This window comes from Maniola hyperantus, chromosome 21 (assembly GCF_902806685.2).
Source record: "Maniola hyperantus chromosome 21, iAphHyp1.2, whole genome shotgun sequence".
NCBI classification, from domain to species: Eukaryota; Metazoa; Arthropoda; class Insecta; order Lepidoptera; family Nymphalidae; genus Maniola; species Maniola hyperantus.
Window position 1 is genome coordinate 10,481,572 of NC_048556.1, and position 26,503 is coordinate 10,508,074.

The 26,503-nt window shown below is 37.0% G+C and overlaps 1 protein-coding gene across 1 annotated transcript in view; it reads right to left on the reverse strand.

The window, feature by feature from the left end:
- Positions 1–161: 161 nt before the first annotated feature.
- The window catches only part of Naam (Nicotinamide amidase), a 33,817-nt gene continuing 7,475 nt past the window's right edge, over positions 162–26,503 (reverse strand). The window contains exons 4-8 of the mRNA XM_034980231.2: positions 16,702–16,836; positions 16,462–16,590; positions 7,182–7,350; positions 6,290–6,432; positions 162–5,557 (exon numbers count right to left, since the gene is read on the reverse strand). Coding sequence (XP_034836122.1) covers positions 5,441–5,557; positions 6,290–6,432; positions 7,182–7,350; positions 16,462–16,590; positions 16,702–16,836 — 693 coding nt within the window. The 3' untranslated portion in view covers positions 162–5,440. The remainder of the gene's footprint in view (positions 5,558–6,289; positions 6,433–7,181; positions 7,351–16,461; positions 16,591–16,701; positions 16,837–26,503) is intronic.

The window sequence follows — 26,503 nt, forward strand, 5'->3', positions numbered from 1 at the left end:
GAAGGCGAAACTCCATAGAAGAAGATAAGCGAGTTTTGTCCTCCGCGGACAATAATACTCCCTCGTCTGTGCAGGCCCTAAGGGTAACTTTTCAAATTAACTTTAAATATGCGTAATAAAAATTATATTGGTTTTGAAGTAGGTTAGAAGGAAAGTCTGAATGGAATTTAAAATGCTTTATTTATCATCATTGATGACAAAATAAGGTACAATAGCGTCACATCTAATAAATTACTTAAACGACACAATTTCTAGACAATTTGTAGATACCTCAAATATAGATTCAAACTGGAATCAGGTCTTTCAAAAAATGAAAAAAAAATATCAATAAAACACTCACAAAAACATTACTACCTAGAAAACTCCAGATAGGTAAAGCTAATACCAGTGGCGTGCAGGTCATAGAGGCATAAATGCACTGCTTACCCCAGTTGTAATAGCTCAATGCATATTTTTCATTATGACCTGTCAGTAAACAGGTTCCTACCTAACTAATGCCTACCCTGGCTTCAAATGCTGTGCACGCCAATGGCTAATACATATATTATGATACATAGGTACATTCATATTTTAAAAAGTGGAGCAAAGGCTTGACTAAGAATCAAGGAGACTTGTCAGACGCGTATACCCGAAAGGGATAAAACAACAAAAGAAATCATATGAAATATATCAATCGTATGAAAGGTTATGTTTCATAATTTGCGTTCGCTACAACTTTTACAGCTACACACCTTCAATACTAAATTTAAAACAGAAAACTAAATAAAAACTCGTAATATTCTACTCGCAAATTACTATCACAGAGGTGTGTTGTGCACAGATGACAACTGTGCCCAACAAAAAAGCTAATGTATGACAAAGACAAAAAATGTGTTTTTGTCTTTATCACTCTTCAGAGCTTTTCTATGCACCTAGCTTGCTCTAACAAGGTGTTATTTTTTTTTTTGCCAAGTCTCCTTGATTCTTAAGGTATGATTCCGAACCACGCTGCACGCAGCAGCTCTGCCGCAATGTTCCGCTACATTGCTGCCGCGACATTGCTGCCTAGCTCGGAATGTAATGTCATATAAGCTTATAGCGATTGTATGGGGACCAGTAGTCCCCAACAGGACTGTGACAGCTGGTGACAGCACTGTTGCGTCAGCGCTGCTGCGTGCAGCGTGGTTCGGAATCATACCTTTAGTCTGAGAGCAAACTCCATTTATACGCACGCAGATATATTCCTGTGCGACATAATGCTCCTAGCCGCAAATATTGCGCGGTGTTCACGCACCTTTGAAAAAAAACGACACCTACGAGTTTGCTTCAAAACGTGGCGCCCTGTTACCAGTCTATAGAAGTCGTTGATAAAAGATATCTACAAAGAGAGTTTATATTATTTTGAATGTTAAATAAATAACTATCTCACTAACCGTTACCTTCCTTCTATGTTATTATTAAATAATAAATAGATTTATGTTAATTTATTCTAATAGGAATGTCTACATTTAAGTGTGCGAATTTTTTTTTGTCTAACACGCAGACATAATCTATACACATACTGCATGCAGTACCTACGCGGCAGAAAGTAATGTACATCAGCCTATAGAATGACATTTCGGCTTTGTAGAGCATATTGTCGCTGTCACTAACCTATATGACGTTTTGTCGGTCTCAATGACTGAGACAATGCTCTACAAATCTGCTATATCCTTCTAAAGTTCGATGTACATTACTTTCTGCCGCGTACTGTGCCTAAATAAAATAAGTGTGTCTGTCTATTCTAGGCGACACATTATTGTCAGAATTTTCTGACGGACATTTTGCGTTTCGTGCAATAGAAGACATAAGTACTTAAATTATTCTTTATTACTTAATATGTATTTTTCTTAGCCTATTAAGGTACTGTCAACCCGATCCTACATAAAATAAATTACTAAATAAATACTTATTATTGAATAAATACTTAAACACCCGTTAAAATTAGCTATTCTTCCATACACAATCTCTAAACTTAATTAAAACGGCAGGTCTAAATGCTTGCTATCTCTTTTATAATACTCCTGGCGATAAAGGATACTACTAAATGACCTGTCAATTTAGAGATTGACAGGCACAACACAATTAGCCACAATGTCATGAATAAGTGAGATTTCCCAACTTGTTAATAATTTAACTATTTCCCAACTTTTTCCCAACGTTTTTTTTTAACGTTAAGTCAGCCATAACCTTTCTATTAGGTACTTTTTGATTGTTATTTTGCGTCTAAATTAATAGCAAATAGCACTCTTCTCTACGAGAGTATCTTAGGTCTAGTCTTTCACTGGATTAACTTTTCTACTGGCATTTTGTTATTCTTATACTATTCTTTTTATATATTAGTTAAGACTGTTCCGCCAAGTAGCTCATGTCTGGATTATCCCGAAATAAATAAACATAACAGAAAATAAAATTCCTTCCGGAATGTATTTTCTTTAAGATTTATCTTAATCCATCGTCCGTCGGTCCGCTACTGAATGCGGCGGGTGTTTACGTATCTCGCGACAGGCGTCAATCTCGATCATTGCTGTCAAACGTCACACGTAACAGCGGCTAGAGAGAGATAGCAATAGCCACAAATAAGAAGACGAAGAGAGACAGCAAATGAACTGTCGCATTGCTACTGCTGTCGCGTTGCTGTCCCTACTGCAACGTTTTACGTAACCACCCCGCGGGTCTCCTCTCAGAATAAGAAGGGTTTAGGTCACAGTCCACCATGACAAAGTGCGGATTGGTAGACTTCATACACCACCGAGATTATTATGGAAAACTCTCAGAGACTTTCTTACGATGTTTTACTACGTTAAAGCAAGTAAAATTTAAACAGTGAAAATATAATATATGTATGTTTTTTTTAAACTTGAGCTGTTATGTAGGAACAGCCTTGACCAGAACCTTGTATTTTTTATATTATTAAGTACAAATAAAATAAATATGCACTTATAAATACTATTTCATCTGCTTCAGAAGCTCTATTGTTGCTTAAGATAAATGTGAATTAATAATAATTTTTGTAGTTAATAAGAGATTGTATAAACTAGGCTTATCCGAACTAGTCTGTGAGTTTAAAAAATGAATTAAAATAAAACGAAGATTATGTAAATAACTTGCAGATTCCCGCGCTTGGTCCGCGTAGATTTTCACATCTCTAACTTCAAAAACATAAGACTTTCATATAACCTTCCAACCTTAAGGCATTCCGAACCAGTGGTAGATGCATCCGACTATTCGTAAGTACTTGTAAAAGTTTATACGAATAAAAAAGATTTTTATTTTATTTTTTTATCTTAATTTCACCCTCTTAGGGGCAAATTTTCTCAAAATAACTGATACCTACAGTTTTTTATTATTTATAAATAGTAATCTGAATCCCGATTATCACACCTGTAACTTCAAAAACATAGGTCTCTCATATAAACTACCAACCCCCATTTAACCCACTTAGGGGTGGAATTTCAAATTGTTTTTCTTAGTGGATATCTATTCTTTACAAAGGACACTCTAGGACCAGCGGTTTAGGCTGTGCGTTGATATCTAAGTCAGTCAGTCAGTCACTCTTTGAAGACTTTGAATTTTATATATAGAGACTAGCAGTTGCCCGCGACTTCGTCCGCGTAAAATTTCTGGTTTCTCATGAGATCTGAAATTTTCCCGCTGCAAAAGGCCGCACTTACCTACTCACTCGGTCACACCTTAAGGCACGGAATCCAGAATACCTAAATGCTAATTTTCATGTCTCTAACTTCAAAAACATAGGACTTTCATACAACCTTCGACCACCCCATTCACACCCTTAGGGGGGGAATTTATCAAAACCGTTTCTTAGCTGACACCTACGTCCTATAAAGAATATACCTTCCAAATTTCAAGTTTGTAGGCTTAATAGTTTCTGAGATTTCGTGATTAGTCAGTCAGTCAGTGAGTGGTATTTCGCTTTTATATATTTAGATAAAAGAATGTATACGTAATACGTATAATAATAATGTATAAAAAAAATCTATTCACATCCAAGGCTACTCTGATTGAACCATTATTGGATAAGACTGATTTACACAATCTCTAGCTATTCGTAAGTTTAGGAATAAATTAAGGAACATTGTATTTGTTGTGGAGATCCCTCCTCATCATTAAATAGGAATAGAATTAAAATGTTTCCTCATAAATCATAATACAATTTTTTAGATACAAAAAGAAACACAAATCCACGCAAAAACAACATACCACCACCATAAAGATAAATTATTTATTTCGTGGCCGCCATTTTAGTGACGTCAGTACTAGACTGAAGTTTCGAGCTGATGGTATATTTTTACTTAAATATACGTCAAATGACGTCATTTCGATGTTAATGAGACATGGTTTCAGCGCAATAGCAATTTGCGGGACTTATACTTCGAAATGGTTCGTAAATTTAAAAAAAAATGAATAGCATTTTTGTTACGAATTATTAAGGCCTTTCATTACCCTGGTATCAGGCGGTTAGCATCTCATAGAGGCAATAAGGCAATGCCTTGCCTTTCAAAAATACGATTATAAATTAGTTTTATATTTGAAAAATTTGGATCCAATCTTTTTTCAGTGTTAAATTTACATAATAAATATAATCTAAGTCCAAACGTGATTATATTAAACGTTTTTGTGTGAAAAGAAACCAAATTTTAGAAAGTTATAACATGGAGAAATTTATAGAAGAAAGTAGTTACATCTTTCTTCTATAAACACTTTTTCTTGAAATCAGGTGATTAAATTAATATTCTGCCGATATTCATGCTTTTTTTTCCTTAAAATTAATTAATTATAATATGTATTAGATCCATAGGTACTAATATTATAAATGCGAAAGTCTGTCTGTTTGTAAATTGTTAGTAAATAATAACACAGAATAATATGTACTAACATAATAATTAGATGATGCCCGCAATGATGATGCGGACGAACGTATGGATTGAAATTTTTAGAAAGTCCCGTAGTAAGTCTTTTTTTTTCGGTATAAAAAGTAATCTCTGTCCGCCTCCGAGATATTTGCGAGCATTTCTACCATTCGTCAAAATCTGTTACAGTACTACCATTTTTTGTAAGTTACGCCCATGAACCTGCGCAGAAGTCTTATTTTTGAATGACGCAAAAATATATCAGCCAATCATAGTCCTTCTATGCGACACGTTTTGTACGCGCGAATTATGAGCGAGATAGCACGAGTTCCCTGTTTACGAGTGCCTACTGCCTGTTGTTGTGTTTCAAACCTTAACGTCAAGCGATACGGTCTGTATTTCATCGGTGTACATTCAAGTTTTAATCGGCAAGGTAGTTTTTCAAAACGAACTTTGCTGATGGGACTTATGGGGTGTGAAAAGATAACAAACATACAGAGAGACATACATCTTTCGCATTTATAATATTGTTATGGAAATGGTTTTTCGATCTACCCTCTGTTTAAGGAATTTGTGCATTGTTCGTCGTCCATTGCGCTCTTGAGTTCCATGGCGAGCTTGTAGCCTAGTTCCGGCCGCCGGTCGCGCCCCTCCACCATCGCTAATATCTAGAAAAAAGAAATAGTTTTGTGACAAAAGATAGAAGCAAACCAATACCTAACGAAAGTTTTAGCGATTATAAATACACTAGCGACCCGCCCCGGCTTCGCCTTTTCTGAAAATGCCAGCCAACAACGCTTGCGCAACGAGGTTCCGTACTACAGTCGTATTTTTTCGACATTTTGCACGATAATTAAAAAACTATGATGGGTAAAAATAAATAAAAATCTGTTTTAGGATGCACAGGTGAAGACCTTTCATATGATACCCCACTTGATATAGTTAGCTTACTTAGAAAATTGAAAATACTAACTATTAGTTTATGACCACAATTTAATTTTTTTTGTGTGATGCAACCCTAAATTCACGGTTTTCAGATTTTTTCCTAAATGTCAGCTATAAGATCTACCTACCTGCCAAATTTCATGATTCTACGTCAACGGGAAGTACCCTGTAGGTTTCTTGACAGACCGACAGACAGACAACAAAGTGATCCTATAAGGGTTCCGTTTTTCCTTTTGAGGTACGGAACGGTACGGTACGGTATACAAGTTTGATAATTCCTCATTTTCGTTGGCCGGCACTTTCAGAAAAGGCCCAAAAATAATGATCTCCGTTTTGCTAGCGTTCCGATTACACCCTGTATTTGTCGTGTGGCGGGGAGGGGCAATGCACGCACAACAGACGGAAACGTTTAAGTGCGGGAACCAGCCCAGGGAGAAGAAAGAAAGAAGTATCACCTGATGCGATTCCACGATGACGCCATTGTTGTTGACGATGGTCTGCTTGGTGCGCTCGATGTCTGCCAAGTCCACTCCGCGGCTCGCGTCGTCTATGAGGATTGCGCGGTAACCGATAGCCAGGGCGTCTGCTATTGTAGCCCCTGGAAAAAAAGAACTTCATATTAAAACCTTCAGAAAAAAGAGAGCGTAATTTCAGTTTTTCCAAAAATGTAATTCCGTTATTTTGGATTCGAAAATGACCGTCATTTTCGTAATCAGTATCCCGAAAATCCTCGTGACCTGTAGTGAAATTAAGCCTTAATTTTTGAATCTTACTGTAAAAGTTGAAATCCTGCACATTTTTCCAAATCGAAAGGCACTGATCATGTCCTATGCAAAATAGAAAGCTCTTAAATTTAATCAAAGCCTTGTAAAGTGCTATGTCTGGTCCACCATCTTGTATGGTTGTGAAACTTGGGTTCTCAAACAGGAAGCAAATAATTGCCTGCAAGCTTTTGAGATGTGGATCTACAGGAAAGTGCTCAAGATAACCTGGAACAGCTTTACAGCTAACACTAAGGTACCGGAAATGGTCCACAATGTCTTTGTGGACCATGAACTCATGTCCACTATCATGCGAAGGAAGCTCGCTTTCTTTGGACATTTACAAAGAGGAGCCCAATTCTCTTTTCCAAGATTAGTTTTGGAAGGAAGAATTGAAGGCAAAAGGACTCCAGGTCGCCAAAGACGCAAATGGTTGGACGATATAAGGGGTGGACAGGGCTTAGCTACACAAAGTTAAAAGAGGCGGCTTTTAATAGAGAAGCTTTTCGCATGATGACCTCCACATTTCGTTTCGAAGAAGGCACACGATAATGATGAAGTTAATCAAAGATTTCAATTAACATACCAACACATACGTCGTACGCCAGCCCGCATATATAGATGTCGGTAGCTCCGCGCGAGCGCAGCTGCGTGCTCAGGCTGGTGTCAGTTAGTTTCTTGTTGTCCCAGAACACCGAGTACGAGTCTACTTCTGGATTCGTGCCTTTGTACACCTTCACGGCGTTATCTACGATCTGGAGAAAGTGCCAAAACGAACATAATTTAGGCCAGTAGGTCGATTTCGTAAAACCTGCATCAATAATTATTACAAAATCAATTGTTGTGATTGGTTGAATTTGTGCGATTCTTGCTGCATCAATGCATTGTAGCCAATAGTGAGCGAGCACTTGGTAGACTACTGGACTGGACTGGACCAGTCACACACGAGATCGGTTCGAGCCAGTTCTATCCAGCCCAGTCTGGTCAAAAGTAATTTCACTGAAAATGCTGTCGGGCGTCCCTTGACGCCTGATTTTTTGTTTCATACCTTGAGGCTTTATTAACGGCTCCGTAAAATAATTGCATTAAAAACATCTAAAAGCGTTATTATGTGGTTGTTGCATTCTTGTTGAGTTCAATTTAGTCTAATTAATGTGTACAAGTGTTATGTGCTCATAAAACTCGTAATTAGTTGCAAAAATTTCGATAACAGTGTCGGCCATAACGTCAGTTATCAAAACTAAGAACGAGTGTCGTCTAAACAAGTCATTTAATGTGTTTAAACAGTTATTAAACGATCAGAGTATAACTAAAGTGTATTTGTTCTATTACTCACGCACAAAACGAGACAGTGGTGCTAATTCTGTTGTACCCTAACCTAAACCTAAACTAAATTTTAGATTCTTTAATTTTAGGATTTCTATTTCTAAGCTGCATTCGCAATTTTGCTTCAACTAAATTTAAACATCCTAAATGGCCGTCTAAAATGACGTTTGAATTGAATAGTAAGTGTTGCTATTTAAGATAACAAGAACTGCACTAATGTTGTGTTTGATTTTCCCCTTTAATCTTAAAACTATTTTTTGCGAAAAATATCGAACGATGTTACTTGAAATACAAAAATAATAACTTTACTTGATTTATTTAGGTCGAATCACAATAAAAGTGTCGAAAATTGAAGTTTTGTTCATTTTATCGTGTGAAGTAGGCTTAAGTCTTTGATCAAAAGTGCTAGAACCCAGAGCCGTAAAACCAGTTAAAAAACTGATCTATTATTTTTGTTGCAAATATAATTTCTAACCTAATTTCTTTATGTTTTGTGGATAAAGAATCTTAGTTTTTGTTACAAAACTTTGTGAAAATAGTGGTTATGTGCATAAAATAGATAAAAGCAAAGAATTTTGCTTGGAATCTTACCTCGAAATCACCGAGGTACCTAATTGTCAAACTCTTGTTAATAAGGAAATCAATGCAAACAGATGAAAAGCAATCATTCTAAATAACTGACTGCCACAGAGTACATTGAATATACAGGTAAAGGAATATACAGCGAGGAAGTTCTGAAACTTGGCGGTATACTTACAAATCTGGCGTGCAAGGACGTGGAACGAGGTATCCATGAATTCTGCTATGAATTCAACAAACTAAGGCGGTAATGTGATTTAAGGCATGAAAGTACCTACAAGATCAAGATTGAATGTATATACCTACGTGTATAATAATAATAATAACAGGTAACAGCTGGTATCATCATAATGATCAACTCATTGCCAGCTCACCTCTCAAAATGAGAAGAGAATGGCCATAGTCCACCACTCTGTCCAAGTGCAGATTGACAGACTTCACACACCTTGGAGAACACTATGGAGAACTCTCAGGCATGTAGGTTTCCTCACAATGTTTTCCTTCATGGTTAAAGAAAGTGATACTTAATTGCTTATTAAACAGCTAGTACATATTATAATATAGCAAAAAATGGAAGTGTAGCATACCTATATAAAAATAATAATTACAGGCGACAGTTAGTATCATCACACGATCAACTAATTGCCGGCTCACTACTGAGCAGGGGTCTCCTCTCAAAACGGGAAGTTTGGCCATAGTCCACCACTCTGGCCGAGTGCAGATTGACAGATTTCACACACCTTTGAGAACACTATGGAGAACTCTCAGGCATGTAGGTTTCCTCACAATGGTTTGGTTCACCGTTAAAGAAAGTGATGCTTAATTGCATAGAAAACAGCTAGTATGCATAGCAAAAAATTGAAGTGTAGCATACATTAGACCTTTGAACACATCATCATAACAAACTTTCAACGTTGATAATTTTTATTTCAGCCCATTTCATGAAACCAAGTATATGGAGTCTGCGGGTTAAAAAGATGTTCCGTCACTCATCTACCAAAAATGAACAGTTGTTTTCTAAACTTAATTTTTATTTAAATGTTATTGAAATAAATATTAATTATGTACAGTACAGAATGAAACATTTGTTTATTATTTTATTATTTTATTTAATAAAAGTAATTGTTAATCATCTGATTGAAGTTTTCTTGCTTTTGTTAGGAAATTCTTGCCTCCATCATACTGAGCAGCTGTAGTATGACTAAGTTGTACTACTACTACTACCTGAAAATGAAATTTATAATCTATAGGTATAAATAGTTCAAAATTAGTTTTCAGTCCCTATTTATATCAATTTCAATGCAGACTTCGCCATAACAATTATAAAAACATTTTTTGAGGTTTGCATATTTTTTGGCTAAAATCTATAGAGTACCTATACTTTGAATTAGCTCAGACTAGACATAGTTAAAACATAATACTTTAAGCATATATGTGTAGAGAGCATACTTTGACTTTGCTCTGACTTAAGTTTCGGTTAAAACGAGACAGATTTATGCCAATGATATAACTCTGTCTCTTTTATCAGTATCTTAAGTCTATGCAAAGTCAGAGATCTATAGATTTCAAACTAAATAAAGGTTGAGTCTATAGATTTCTGTATTAATTTTTAGAATTATAGGTATGTGTAGAAAACTTTAGTCAGCTAGTTTTCAATAAAATAGATCTAGAAAAGATAAAAGAAATCAAATTATTTTTTGACGTTATTTCTCTTCTAACTATGGGTTCCATACCTCAAAAGGAACCATTATAGGATCACTTTGTTGTCTGTCATGAAACCCAAGGTCAACGGGAAGTACCCTATACTTCCCGTTGACCTAAAGGCAGGTAGCTAGGTCAGTACATCATCATCATCATTATCAATCCATCGCCGGGTCACTACTACTGAGCACGGGTCACCTCTCAGAATAAGGTGTTTTGGCCAAAATCTAGCACACTGACCAAGTGCGGATTGGCAGACTTCACACATTTTTGAGGACGTTATGGAGAAGTCCTAGCTTTTCTCTCTCTCTTCTGTACATATTATGTAAATGTAAAAATATAAACTGACTGACTGACGTCAGCATATAAGCTGCTGACTCCTGAGTCTAGTAATTTATTAAGCTGCTGAGTTTAAAAACTTGAGAATTTGCATGTAAGGAACGTTTACTGTAAGTAGGTATATAGACAACTACGACATAATTTTCAGATACTTACATAGGTACTTATTCCACCCGAACAAAGCTGGGGCAGGTACAACTCAGGCAGGTCAGCTAGTTAACCTGAAATGTGATACCCATATGGGTATGGGTATACCTATATAGGTAAACTCAACAAGATCCTATCATGATATGTTTAGGAATTACAAGATGTATCTACTAGGTACTTCTCAACTAAAACTTATCAGATGATTAAAGTGAACCCAGGCTAAGTCAGTTAGTTGTAGTTATCTATACTGTACTGTAGTTAGCAAGTACCTACTTATGCAGGTAATAGGTAGTCTTTCAAGCAGGTAGGTATCTACTGAGTTGAAAATAAAGAAGTAACTGGGTACTACTCAAGTACTTAGTTCAATACTAGGGGTATGTAAGTATAAGACATAACTAAATGTAAAATCTGTTAATTTAGCCTATAAATAAACCTTTAGGTGAACTCATTAAGATTTTAGAACTTAAACTTTATTATAAGTACTACTAACTACTACTCTACCACCACACTTATTCTGCTTTATTTTTGATATGTTTAGCAATAAGTAGTAGGTATTAGGAATTAATCTCATTGATAATGATAACAAGGCATCAAGTTTTACCTTGGCATACCTAATTGGCAAAGATTTTGTTCACACTAATATTTAGGTAGCTACCTATGCAAGTTTTTGTCTCTGGGTATGTTCCTTTATGCATCTAACCTAGTTGGGCACAGAGATTTTTCACAAGGACACATACTAGTGAAGGATATACTTATAGGCTACTTTTATTAGGTAGGTAGGTAAGCTAAGTACCTACAGAAAAGTATCCTAGTCCCACAGGATTTTCGAACAGCTGCCACTTGCTAGTTAAGAAATAAGGAGACTTAAGGATCTTAGGTTTGCCTTGCTGAAGCCGCCAGGATGTCTGTGGAGGTGTCTGATACTCTTAGACAACAAAGTAGATAACCAACCTATTTATTTTTTGCGAATTAACGACGAGCCAGAGAAACCACGTATATTTCCATTTTATAAAGTTTAAATTTAATTAAAACACTTGTAAGACACTTTTTTTATCTTAAATATAACAATTCTTAACTCAAATAAAAATATTTCTTTCAAAACACGTCCATTTTGCCATTTAAGCAGACTCTTTAAATTTAGTGGGCACCTCGTGAGGTCCACTCTAATTTTAGAAAATTTTAGGTTGACGTTTCTTAATTTAGGCATTTAGTTCGTGCAACAGAATAACTTTTGCTCTTTAAAATCTAAATTGAATAGTTTAGTGCTGTCAAATTCAATTTTAGGTTAGACCTGTCATTTAAGTGGGTTTTCAGAATAACACACCTTTCTAAGTCTAATATTAGACATTTTAAAATTAGAAAACCGCCTAGAGAATCGGCCCCAATAACTGCGAAAATAGCGAACAGTTTTCAAACAAAAAGCGGGTGTACTTATGAATAATGAAAATTTTTGATTCTATCCATTTGTTTACAAAAAAATGTGAAACTGTTCTATCTATCTAAATAATTAATAATAGTGCAAATAAAGTGAATATAACCTAATAATAGATAGGTACCAAAAAGCGGTTGATCGGAAATCAGATAACTGCTTGCGTCTATGCTGTATAGTATAGGTACCCAGTTACCTACCTACGCATAATTCGCGAACTTCGCACGATCTGAAGAGTGCAGGATTCAATCCAAGTCCAGGTTTTCAAGACTTTTGTTTTTATTTTATTTTGCACAGACAACTGCCAGGATTAAGTACCTGTAGTTTGAGGTGGATCCACCCTAGTGAATAAAATTTATGAGACAAATATTTTAGTCCTGTATAACCGCTTATATTCTTTATTACAACGGACTTTAAATCCATTTGCCAACAAAATAATTTAGTGCGCGTGTGCGATTTTGAACTGTACGACAAAATTAAATAACAAGCCATCAACATGGACAGCTTACAAGCATTATTTGACCAAATAAAAATAGAAATGGCTAACCAAACCAAAGATATTATCTCACAAATAGATGATAAATTAGTACCCTTTACGCAGGAAATCGAGAAATTGAAGCTAGAGAACCAAAATTTAAAGGAGAAAGTAGCTGTCTTAGAGAGAAGCAAAAGAGCAAACAATATTATTATATATGGACTGAAAGAAAATGAACAATCCTTGAACGAGCTTCTAGAAACAGCAAAGGAAAAGATAAAAAAAGATTTAAATATTTCTCTCGACTGTAGGGACATAGACACAATCCGCCGGATTGGAAAATCTGATAGCAAGAATGAAAAGGTTAGACCAGTAATGTTGTCATTAGTAAATGGCTGGAAGAAAAGTGAAATAATGAGAAACAAGAAAAAGCTGAAAGAAATTTACGCCTCGGAAGACTATCCAAAAGAAGTACTCGACAAGAGGAAGGAACTACAAGAAAAACTCATAGAAGAAAGAAAAAAGGGCAACTATGCAGTCATAAAGTACGATAAAATAATAGTTAAAGAAGGAGGCCCTGGTAAAGATAAACGAAAAAGAACCTCACCAACCTCACCAGAAGCCACTGAACAACCTCGCAAACACCACATTACATCAAAAACTAACAGAATCAATGCATTCGACATGATGAGAGGAAGAAGCAATTCCTTTTCCACAGCCACGTCCTCATCAGAACAGAAATTGTAGGATACAGCCATCAGCCACCAGAGCAAGGTAATAAACAAACTAGTTCTACATAATGGCAACAACCAAACATTCCCCAAGCCGACTGGTCCTCGTGGGGAACTAGACCAAAACCCTCCACCAAAAATAAATGCAAATGCAAAACCTAAAGAAAAGATCAAAAAAACTCTAAAAATCTGTACATTTAATGTGAGATCTCTGTCATCCATAGAAAGATATCTCCAACTAACTTACGCCCTCGAAAATATCAATTTCGACATAATAGGACTCTCGGAAGTAAAGAGGATGGGCTGCAACATCGAGGAGTATAAAGACTACATTTTATGCTATATCGGCCAAACCAAGGGGTTGCATGGAGTGGGATTCCTAGTTAAGAAAATTTACAAACACAACATTTATAATTTCAGAGGAATTTCAGAAAGGGTTGCACTTCTCCAGCTTAAATTTGAAGAACTTAGTATCTCACTAATTCAGGCATATGCACCCACAGAACGATCCACCGAAGACGATATTAAAAATTTCTATAACGACCTTACTAAAGCACACTTACTAGCCGACAGCAAAGTGATAGTAATGGGTGACTTCAACGCAAAAATAGGACAACCTAAAAAAGAAGAAAGTCTAATAATGGGTAAGTACGGTTTTGGAGAAAGAAATGAAAGGGGTGACCGACTCATAGACTATGCTCTAGAAAATAAATTATCAATTATGAATACATTTTTTAAGAAAAAAGAAAGTAGAAAATGGACGTGGATATCACCCGATCAAAAAACCAAGAATGAAATTGACTTTATCATGACAAATTATCCAAAACTAATAACTAACATTGAAGTTCTTACCAAAATCAGTTTCGCATCTGACCATAAACTACTAAGAGCAACATTCATATTAAATCAGCCAAAAAAGAGTAGAAAATTATTCAAACCTCAACCTAAAATTCCAAAAACGGACGAAGAAATTAAAATTTACACTAATCACCTAAAATCACATATTGAGGAAAACCCCTTACCGACTAATGTTCAACTGTATTATAATTTATTAGAAAAAATCATAAAAGATAGTTTAGCAATAAATAATAGGACTCAAAATAAAGGACATAAAATATTTAGTGCAAATACAGAACAACTAATTAAAAGACGTACAGAATTGGTTTTAACGAAAAATAAGAGTAAAGACTTAAAAAAAGAACTAAGCAAATTATTTAAACAAGCCAATAGATCAATTTGGAAAGACTACAGTATACACAGACGAAACATAATAACAACAAACTTAAAGAAATTTAGAAGCACTAAAAGAGCTTTCAAGCAATTAAACTTCCATAAAACGTGGATACAAAAACTCGAGCAACAAGCAGAAGAAACAAAAACAAGAAAAGATGTAATAGACCACGCAACAGCATTCTATAAAGAACTTTACAAAAATAGAGAAAAAGGAAAAGGTATAGAAAGTGCACTAAATGAAGGAACTAATTCAAATACTACTAAACCAATTGACGAAATTGAAATTTACGAACATATAAAGCAGCTCAAAAGCGAAAAATCTCCAGGTCCTGATGGAATAGCTAATGAAGCTATAAAATTAGGTGCTCCTATACTACTTACTCACTTCACAAAACTATTTAACATGGTAATGGACACAGAAACTGTACCGACTCAATGGTGCACATCAGACATAATTTTACTCTATAAAAAAGGAAATCCGCTAGATATAGGAAACTACAGACCGATCAGTTTATTGGCAAGCATATACAAACTCTTTGCATCTATAATACTAAAAAGAATATCCCCAAAAATTGACGACTTCCAACCAATTGAACAGGCAGGGTTCCGATCAGGCTTCAGCACAACTGATCATATACAGACACTAGAACAAGTGATCGAGAAGTATAGGGAGTTTAATAGACCTCTGTACTTAGCCTTCATTGACTACAGCAAAGCTTTTGACAGCATTAGTCATAACTCAATCTGGGAAGCACTTAAACTATGTAAAATAGAGCAAAAATATATAAACATCTTAAGGAAAATATATGAAAATAGCACTAGCTCGGTGAAACTAGAAACCAGAGGAGAGCCGTTTAAAATAGGAAGAGGTGTTAGGCAAGGCGACCCTCTATCGCCAAAACTCTTTATCGCAGTCTTAGAAAATAAATTTCATAAGTTGAACTGGTCACAAAAAGGCATTAAAGTGAGTGGTCGTTACCTCAATCATCTCAAATTTGCTGACGATATTGTTTTGCTAACCGAAACACCTAAAGAGTTAGAAGATCTAATCCACTCTCTCGATCAAGAAAGCTCTAAAATAGGCTTAGAAATGAACAGAATGAAAACTAAGATAATGACCAATAGTCACCAAATACCTATTGTTATAAACGGAAACAACATAGATTATGTTTGCAATTATATATATTTAGGCAAACAAGTATCTTTCACTAAGACTAATAATGAAGAAGAAATAAAAAGAAGAATAAATCTAACATGGAAAAAATTTTGGGCATTAAAAGAAATTTTAAAAGGGAATTACAGCTTAAATCTAAAGAAAACAGTGGTAGATACTTGTCTGCTTCCTTGTCTACTCTATGGATGTCAAACATGGGTATACACAAATAAGGCAAAACACCAAATTACAACAACCCAAAGAGCAATGGAAAGGAGTATATTGAAAATAAGGAAAATACACAAAATAAGAAGCGACAGTATTAGACAAAAAACTAAAGTGACCGATGCATTAAATCAAGCTCTTACATTGAAGTGGCAATGGGCTGGACATGTCTCACGTTACTTGGACAACAGATGGACAATACAAACCACACAATGGAAAGGACCAGTAGGCAAAAGGTGTGTTGGAAGGCCATCCAAACGGTGGGCTGATGAGATAGTACAAACTGCAGGGAAGAACTGGTTGTATCTGGGCAAGGACAGGGAGAAGTGGAAGAGGTTGGAGGAGGCCTTTACCCGAAACGGGGCTCATGTTCCATAAAATTAATACAAAAATTAGCGTTCACTTACTAACCATACTAATCTAGGAAAATAAGTAAAATTGTACTTACTAACAAAACTAATCTACTATGTAACTAACTAAGGAACACGAGAATAAATGGCTTTTTTATTTTATTTTATTTTATTTTACCTTGAGGTCCTTATGCAGCTCAGCGCCCCAAGTATCCTGAACGCAGTGTCGCGGCCACAGCCGCTGCTTCATGGGCGGAGGGCCCGCGAACACGACCGTGTCGTATGCCTGCGCCTTATCCGCTGACACCTGTACATAGAGTCTGGGCTAGAGCGGAGGCTAGAGTGGAGGAGGTACGGTACATATACAAAAAATACGTAAGCCTCTCCGGTGCAGCAAGCAAATGAAGAGAATACTGACCGGACTGGAAGGATGCAGCTCCCGCATGTGCACATTGTCGATGAAGGAGACGTGGTCCGGCGGGTGCCAGTCCAGCGAGTAGAACACACTGTCGAACGGCACGGACTCCAGCAGTCTGTTGATAGGCTCCACCACCTGAAGACAAATATGATCTGTCAAATACCAGCATCCAACAGAAATACGATTATGATTGCAAAATGTCGAAAAAATACGACTGTATTACGGAACCCTCACTGAACAACTGCTTTGCAGATTAGCAGAAATCACAATGTCAAGGTCGGTCTCGGCTGTATGTAAGTTTTGCGATTGTTAGGTGCATCATAGAATCTCTTAAAAAACTAACATTATTTATGAGTATGCATCTATCCATCAGATTTCACACGTCACAGAGGTGAATTGCAATTCTTGGGCACTGTGTTATCGAAACGTAGTGCTAGGCACGGCGCCGCTCGCGCGATAAGGTGCTAATGTGCCGATTAGGTTAGATTCCAATCAAATACCTGCACTGATTTAGGTGTCTGAAACACTGAACAGTTAATTCTGTCCATTGATTTTTAGGGTCCCGTAATAAAATAAGAAATGTTTACAGGGTTCTGAACCCGAAAGGTGCCTGCGGGTCACGGTGCCTGTCTCTGCTTTCCGTTCGCATGCCTGTCAAATTTTCACTGAGTGTGTAGAGTTTTATATTGCCGATATAACAACAAATAATAAAAATTTCAAAATGGCCGCCAAGCAAATTAAAAAATTAAAATGTACCTACATCCCACATAGAATTACATCTATAGCATGACCATCTAGATACGCAACTTTAGTCCGTAAAAAATGACTCCTCACGCGCCATTTTAACTCTATGGTTCAAAAGTACGGTTCTATAAAAATAAAGATTAAAATCGTACTTTTGAAATGAAAGTTGACCCAGAGAGTTAAAATGGCGCGTGAGGAGTTAAATTTTACGCTTTACATGTTCTAACTCTCACGCACTTGACCACTTCAGTTGTTTTCATAAATTAATTAGTAATTAAATAATTGAATTAAAGAGTTAATTTACAAAATTGCATTAATGGAACTTGTAATGTAATATCCGTTTTCATTGTCAGGGTTTACAAAGGAGCTATCAAGCTATTCAGCGATGGCAAATTCGATATAGCTGACACATTACCTTGACAATGTGTAGAATTAGCGAATCAAAATACTTATAGGAGGCGAAATTACTATATCATCATCATCATGATCAACCCATCACCGCACACACAGCTCACTACAGAGCACGGGTCTCCTCTCAGCGTGAGAAGGGTTTTGGCCATAGTCTACCACGCTGGCCATGTGCGGATTGGTAGACTTCACACACCTTTGAGAACATTATGGAGAACTCACGGGCCTGCAGGTTTCCTCACGATGTTTTCCTTCACCGTTAAAGCAAGTGATATTTAATTAATTAAAACGCACATAACTCCGAAAAGTTAGAGGTGCATGCCCGGGATCGAATCCCCGACCTTCTTAGAAGGAAGACGTCCTAAACACTAGGCTATCACAGCTTTTTACTATATTACTAGGTATACTAGGTATAAGTGGCTCCCGATTCGTCTTCGCAGGAATACTCATATTTTTCATCTTCTTTACTGTATACTGTTCAATCCCTCCATTCCTCTTTATCTTAAAGAACGTTTTGAGTACCGATGTGATACACACTCTTTTTCTCTTCGTTCTCAAAATAATCTACGCCTGAAAATTCCTACACACTCCTCTTCTTATTATGCTAAATCATTTACTGTTACCGCTATACTGCTATGGAATTCTCTCCCCTTGGATATCAAACAGTCTCAATCACTATCTATTTTTAAAACAAAATTGAAGCTATTTTATTTATCCTCCATTTGATGTGTTTATTTATTTTTACTTTTATTCCACTTATCTGTCGTCTATTCCTCTCTTATTTACTGTTGTATTTTCATATATATATATATATATATATATATATATATATACATACGTATATTATGTGTATTTACTTTAGTACACCCCTTCCGCTTTCTTTAATTTTTATAATATCCTCTACCCTAAGGTTGCCTGGAAGAGATCGCTATTTTAGCGATAAGGCCGCCTATTGTACATGCTGTATTTGTTATATGTCTATTGTTTTTGTTTTGGTGTACAATAAAGCATATTTTACTTACTTACTTACTTTATACTATAACAATGACAAATGTAAATATAGTTTTAAATTAACATTTATTAGTAGGTATAAATAGTATTGTGGTATTATTGTTAGTAGTTGATAGTTTATGATTCCGTGACGTCACCCGGTTCAGGGTACCAGCTGAAAATCAGCGCTGTATGTCCTTGTGCAACAAAGCATACAGCATAATGCTGAGCTGGGACCCTTTTTCGGATTGTGCCATATATAACAGTTTGTTCCGGCGCTTCTTTTGCTTGAAGCGCGTTGGGCTTATGCTCAGGTGGAAGAAGCCCCGGAATAACCAGCTCTTTGTTATAAGATGTGATGTGTGGCACAGCTTTTCTGAAGATGGAAGCGGGAGGTAGATTTTTTTTTTAAAGAATCTTGGCCATGTTAAATGACTTATATTCCCCTTTCCTCTCCAATTAAGCGTCAGGCTTGTGCTAGGAGTAGGTACGACAATTATAGTGCAACAGGCGGGGTTTGAACCGTTGAACCTTTCGGTTTTCAGTCCACTCCTTTACCGGTTGAGCTATTGAGGCTCAATATTGGAACTCTCTGATGGCGTAATATTATTGGACGGTCGAATTTGGACTCATTTGTTTTATTTTCTTAAATATATAGGGCTCCGTACCCCAAAATGAAAAAAGGAACCCTTATAGCCTATAGAATCACTTTATTGTCTGACTGATGTCTGTCTGTTATGAAACCTATAGGGATATATCCCGTTGACCTAGAATTACGAAATTTGGCAGGTAGCTCTTATAACACACGTAAAAGGAAAAATCCGAAAACTGTGAATTTGTGGTTACATCACAAAAAAAAAATGTTATACAGTACACGTTCACGCACGCTTCGAGTACGGAACTCTAAAAAAATATAATCACGAAAAAAATACACACTCTAAAACATCACGACTCACGACAGTGAATCACAATGAAAGGAATGTGAAATCAGATTGTACAGCAAAATGTTTAATTTCTCGCTCAATCACTAGATGGCGCTAGACGGCGTTATGTTGCGCTAAAGTTTATAATGCCTTTGAGATATATCTAACAGTACACCACATTAACTAATCAGACGGACGGATAGTGATCTTAACACGGTCATTATTTATTATTTGTTGTTATAGCTATTTTTGAAAGCGCTCATGACTCATTATCATGCACACGCTTGTGAAGTCCTAAACATAAAGAATTAAAGACATTAAAAAAAGCGTCTCGGATTCTTTAAGTAAAAATTACCCTATTCAAAGCGTATTGTCAATCCTTCTACTCGAGCGGTCTGTGGGTCAGATACTCCAAAAAAGCGCTGAACTCACTGAGAGTACAATACAATAATGCATTCAGAATGCTGCTGGGGCTGCCGAGGGGCTGTAGCGCTAGTGGAATGTTCACGGAGGCCAGGACTGATGGCTTTCATGCCATCATCCGTAAAAAGATGGCCTCCCTCCTACAGCGTCTTCGTAGCAGTTCCAACAGCATTCTGGGTGCAATTAAAGATAGGATAGGCTGCCCAATAATTAAGCATTGGGTGGCTGTGGCCACCGGGCGCCTAGAGCTGCCACGTTAGGCCACTTTATTTAATCAGTAAGCACTAACATTAGTAACATAACTATAAGGAAATATTGTTACTAACACACTAACTTTAGTAAATATATAGTTGTAAATTTAAATATGGACTAGAACTGGTCTGAAATAAAAATTATTTATTTATTTTATTTATTTAATCCATTCTATATCATACTTCCATTCCATACCAATAATTACGTAGTACCAGTAGCGTGTAGGTCATAGAGGCATAAATGCACTGCTTACCCCAGTTGTAAGCTCAATGCATATTTTTCATTAAGACCTGCCAATAAACAGGTTCCTACCTAACTAATGCCTACCCTGGCTTCAAACCCTGTGCACGCCACTGCGTAGTACGTACCTATTACTTATAGCTATCAATTATTACATTTGGCCGGGGTTTTTTTTTTAATATTATGGATTTCCGACTTTTTAATCGAAAATACTTTCAAGGTATCGACGTAGAATTAAAAACAAGAGGTGGTGGATTGCAACATGGATATCGAAGCTGTGAGTGCCTGGTACCACCACAGTACCACCACAGTACCACTAACCGCATTGGGGTGGAGCTATGCCAAATTTTTGTTTGATTAAATACTGCTTCGAGTTTGTTTTCCTAAGTTCTGTTTATAAAAACGTTGATTCAATGAAATGAAGCAGGTTATTGTCAATTGTTACTTCTAGAGATCCGTAACGAAATTCCAAAACCGTCTGTAGCTGGTAATTTTCTTCGATATTCAATAGTGTTCAATTTGGTATAGAACTATACAGTCTCAGCCTTCTCATATCCCGTGGTTTTTGAATGTAAAAATGAAAAGGAAGTTGATTATTATTGCTCACAGATTGAGATCCGGACACATGCCTTTGAATAAGTTCAAATTTTTAATGAAAGTTACCGAGACACCGCTATGTGATTTATGTGGAGTAATTGAGGATGTTGAACACTTGTTAAATGAATGTGTCCGATTTCAGTCTGGTAGGGATGAAATTGTAAGGCTGATGGATTTGAACAGATTTGATACGGGCATGTTTGTGAATATACTTGCCCGTCCTGCATCTAAGGATGCTATAAGTCTGTTTGAATTCATAAGCCTTATTTCTTGAAGACAGTAAAACTTTTATTTTGTTTTTTCTTTAACTTTTTTTTTTTGTATTGGGGTAATGTCGTTAGTTTAAGATTTTCTTGTTTTGATTTTATGTATTAGATTATAATAGGGCTGACATGTATTTAAATATAAAAGCCCCTAAATAAATAAAGAAAAAAAAATAGTGTTCAAGAGAATTTTCTAATCTAAATGTATAAAAGGAAAAGGTGACTGACTGATCTATCAACGCACAGCTTAACCCACAGGACAGATCGGGCTGAAATTTGGTATGCAGATAGCTATTATGACGTAGACATCCGCTAAGAAAGGATTTTTAAAAATTCAATCCCCAAAGGGGTAAAAATGGATTTGAAATTTGTCAACTCCACGCGGACGAAGTCGCGAGCATAAGCTAGTAAATAAATAAATTAAAGCAACTGAAGATATTATGTAGATAATAAGCAAGTTTGGATCAACAACACTCCCTTCCACTGCCATACCCCTTAAAGATTAGACCGCTTCCATCTAAGACTGCATCGTCACTTACCACCAGGTGAGATTGCAGTCAATGGCTAATTTGTATCTGAATAAAAAACCGGTCAAGTGCGAGTCGGACTCGCACACGAAGGGTTCAGTACCATCGTGCAAGATATACCAAACACTTTTATGTAGACTGCGCCATCTATATCGACGCTATAAGTAAAATCCTACTACGCTATAAGTAAGTACCTACCTGCCAAATTCCATGATTTTAGGTCAACGGGAAGTACCCTATAGGTTTTCTTGACAGACACGACGGACAGACATACAACGAAGTGATCCCATAAGAGTTCTTTTTCCTTTTGAGGGACGGAACCCTAACAATCCACCAACTAGTTCATAATTGCGATCGTGTTAATCAAACGGGCTGTCGAGGCTTTCAACCGCCATTCATCGGCGGAATTAGACGCAGATACACCCCTTCACAGTTCACACGTACAGGTGGCGAATTGCAATTAGGCTATCGAAACTGTGCCTGGCACCAGCTGCCGCCCGCCCGCCTTATTGGGGATAGGGTTGACACACCTCAGAGCGAATTGTGGGATCAATTCCCTTCGGCGGTGTTCCCATTATAAGTCCCGCAAATTGCTATTGCGATGGAATCATGTCTCATTAACGTCGAAATGACGTCATTTGACGTATATTTATGTAAAAATATACCATCAGCTCGAAACTTCAGTCTAGTGCTGACAGTGGCGTGCACAGGAGTTCAAGCCAGGGTATGCATTTAGGTATGAACTTATTTTACGGCAGGTTATAATGAAAAATAAGCATTGATTTATTACAATGAGGGTAAGCAGTGTGTTTATGCTTCTATGAGCTGCACGCCACTGAGTGCTGACGTCACTAAAATGGCGGCAATGCGCATTAGCAATTTGCGGGACTTATAGATTACAACATAGGGTTATTCAAGGGGCGGATCAACAAATTTCCGAAAAGCCGGCAACGCATTGGTGGTTCCTCTGGTACTGCAAATGTTCATGGGCGGCGGTAATCACTTAACATCCAGATGACCCGCCCGCTCGTTGGCTCGCCATTTTTATTTAAAAAAAAAAAGAATTATGGGAGAGCGGAAAATAGATCAATGAGCGGAAGGCACAAGAGTTTTCTATCACAAGTTTGGAGTGCCTTTCCTACCAAGACGAATCAGCGGAACTCAGCGGTTGCTCTTTTTAAAACTTCAATTTAGAGTATTATGCCATGTATGTACATAATTTTACATAATGTTTAATTGTACATATATAATGCTTTTTATACGAACCAACGGCATTCCGAACCAGTGGTAAATTAAACTAGTTGACGATTCAAAAGCACTTGTAAAAGTTTACTTGAATAAGAATATATTCTATTCTATTCTATATGAGCACACTTAGGTATAATAGATTTTTTAAATGAAGCATATTCGGTTGGTATATTTTTTGCTCAAAGATAAAGTGACAATGAGCACAAATGTACTTACAAATTCAACAACCGACTGTCAAAAAGTGTAATTTATTACCTACTAGCTGAACCGCCCCGGCTCCGCTCGGGTGGAGTTTAGAAAATTGAGGGGGAGGTTGAATTAAATTTTTCTCTCCGTAAGAACCATCCTCATACTTTAAGGAATATTATAAAAAAGAATTAGCGAAATCGGTTCAGCGGTTCTCGAGATTTGCGATGAGCAACACATTTAATGATTCATTTTTATATTATAGATTTTGAATAAACTTTTTTTACTTTTGACTTTTGTACCAGACTATCGGGCAACAGGCAGAAGAGGCAAATGCTCGTGAGGCGTATAACATCTGCCCCAAAAACGTCGCTTCGTGATGACCACGACCGCTCTGCCAAGAGTATTACGACGTAGAAGAAGAAAGTGACAACCCTAACAACCGCCCCCACGATCGGGTGGGAACATACCGATTTGGTACCGCTTGAATCGAGTTTGGATCGAGTTTTGAGTTGTTTAATAATAAGTTATGCTGAAGCCTGTGCAATAATTAAAAGGAATGTGTTTGCCGGGGAAGAGGGGTTGTCACCTCACTGTCGACTCGAAATTAATGTTAAGTATAAGGCGCAAATTGCTAATGCGCGTGACCGCCATTTTAGTGGTTTCAGCACTAGACTGAAGGGTCGAGCTGATGGTATAATTTTATCTCGGCTGACGTCAAAATGACGGCATTTCGATGTTAATGAGACATGGTCCCAGCGTAATAGCAATTTGCGGGACTTATACGACGAAGTTGAAGAAAGTGACAACCCTAACAACCGCCCCCGCGATCGGGTGGGAACATACCGATTTGGTACCGCTTGAATCGAGTTTTGAGTTGTTTTATAAATAAGTTATGCTGAAGCCTGTGCAATTGAAAGGATTGTGTTTGCCGGGGAAGAAGGGTTGTCACCTCACTGTCGACTCGAATAGAAGATAGGTACCATGAATCATACGAAAATACCCCATAGTACGCGACAGGTCGAGATAGCTATCGGGGCATGAGGCGGGAGGACGCCCGCACACCTCCCGCGCTAACTCGGTGCGGGTGACGTGCGGGCGTGCGGGGCGTTCCCTCCCCGATTGACATTTCGACCTGTCTACTGCTACTGCTTATTAACTATTTATTTATAGAATTAGGTACTAGCTTATGCTCGCGATTTTGTCCGCGTGGACTAAGGTTTTAGTAGTTGATAGTAGGTATTGTAGGAAAATAAATCAGCAGGGCATTTCGATAATCACAATAATCACAATCATTTATTTATTTTACTCAGATAATGCGATTAAAAAAAACTTTTTATAGATAATTGCTCAACATAAGTAGGTAAGTAGATATCACGTGAATACAAACTATAGCATTGTATATCTAAATATATAAAAGGAAAAGGTGACTGACTGACTGATCTATCAACACACAGCTAAAACTACTGGACGGATCGGGCTGAAATTTTGCATGCAGATAGCTATAATGACGTAGGCATCCGCTAAGAAAGGATTTTTAAAAATTCAACCCCTAAGGGGGTGAAATACGGGTTTGAAATTTGTGTAGTCCACGCGGACGAAGTCGCGAGCATAAGCTAGTAATATATAAAATGAAAAGGTAACTGACTGACTGACTGATCTATCAACGCACAGCTCAAACTACTGGACGGGTCGGGCTGAAATTTAGCATGCAGATATCTGTTATGACGTAGGCATCCGCTAAGAAAGGGTTTTTGAAAATTCAACCCCTAAGGGGGTGAAATAGGGATTAGAAATTTGTGTATTCCACGCAGACGAAGTCGCGAGCATAAGCTAGTCTAATTAATAGCTGATCCATTTTCCATAGCTCAAGTGTATTTGTGTTGTAACCACAAATTCTCGGTTCTCGGATTTCCCCCTTTACTTGTGCTATAAGACATAACTATTTACTACCTGCCATTCATAATTCTAGGTCAACGAGAAGTACCCTATAGGTTTTCTTGACAGACAGACAGACAACAAAGTGATCCCATAAGGGTTCTATTTTCCTTTTGAGGTACAGAACCCTAATAAGATCGACACCAAACAGTGGCAACAAACGAAGACCCAGCTAAAGGTGCACTTACACGGGCTATTGAAATTCTAGGTAACTTAATCAATTATGACGTCACGGCCACATGAAGCAATTTACTGCAATACCCAGCAATACCTCAAAATTTCAGCAATGTTATCCAAAATTATTTCTCCAGATTGATCCATACGTGTTGTCGAGCAATAATTGCTTAAAAATTGCCCATGTAAAAAAATCATAAGAAGGCTCGGTTAGGGCGTATGGGCAGGAGAGATTGCAGTCAAGTGCTGGTCTAAAAAAAAATTATGTTCGTTCTTGGCCTAACCTTGAATTTTAAATTTTTAACAATTAAAGGTCATAAAAATAGTATTGCATGCTAAAATGATGCACCGCTAACCTCAAAGAAAAGCATTTCCATGGAAGTTTAATAACGATTCTCTTTACTCAAGCCACGCGATCCTACCGACCAAATTGAGCCAATTTTTTGGGCACATTCCAAACCTCACATTGATTATTTTGGTCTGCTATAAATTATCTCATCCTCGTAATAAATATCAGTTTAGAAGCCGGCTTAACCGTTCGCATGAAGTATCATTACTTATGAATCATGAAACATGATTCATGATTCATGGTAAGGAAGATTTTCCTTTTGCAAAGAGATAGGAAAACGCACTGCCCACTTTTTAGAATAAGTATAAAAGATAGGAAAGCTTGGCTGAGTTTGTTGGGGGCTTCTTCTCAGACCAGGGCCCGTTTGGAACACTCGTAGCTCGTAGCTTTCAATAATCTTTAAATCTAAATATATAAAAGGAAAAGGTGACTGACTTACTGACTGACTGATCTATTAACGCACAGCTCAAACTACTGGACGGATCGGGCTGAAATTTGGCATGCAGATAGCTATTATGACGTAGACATCCGCTAAGAAAG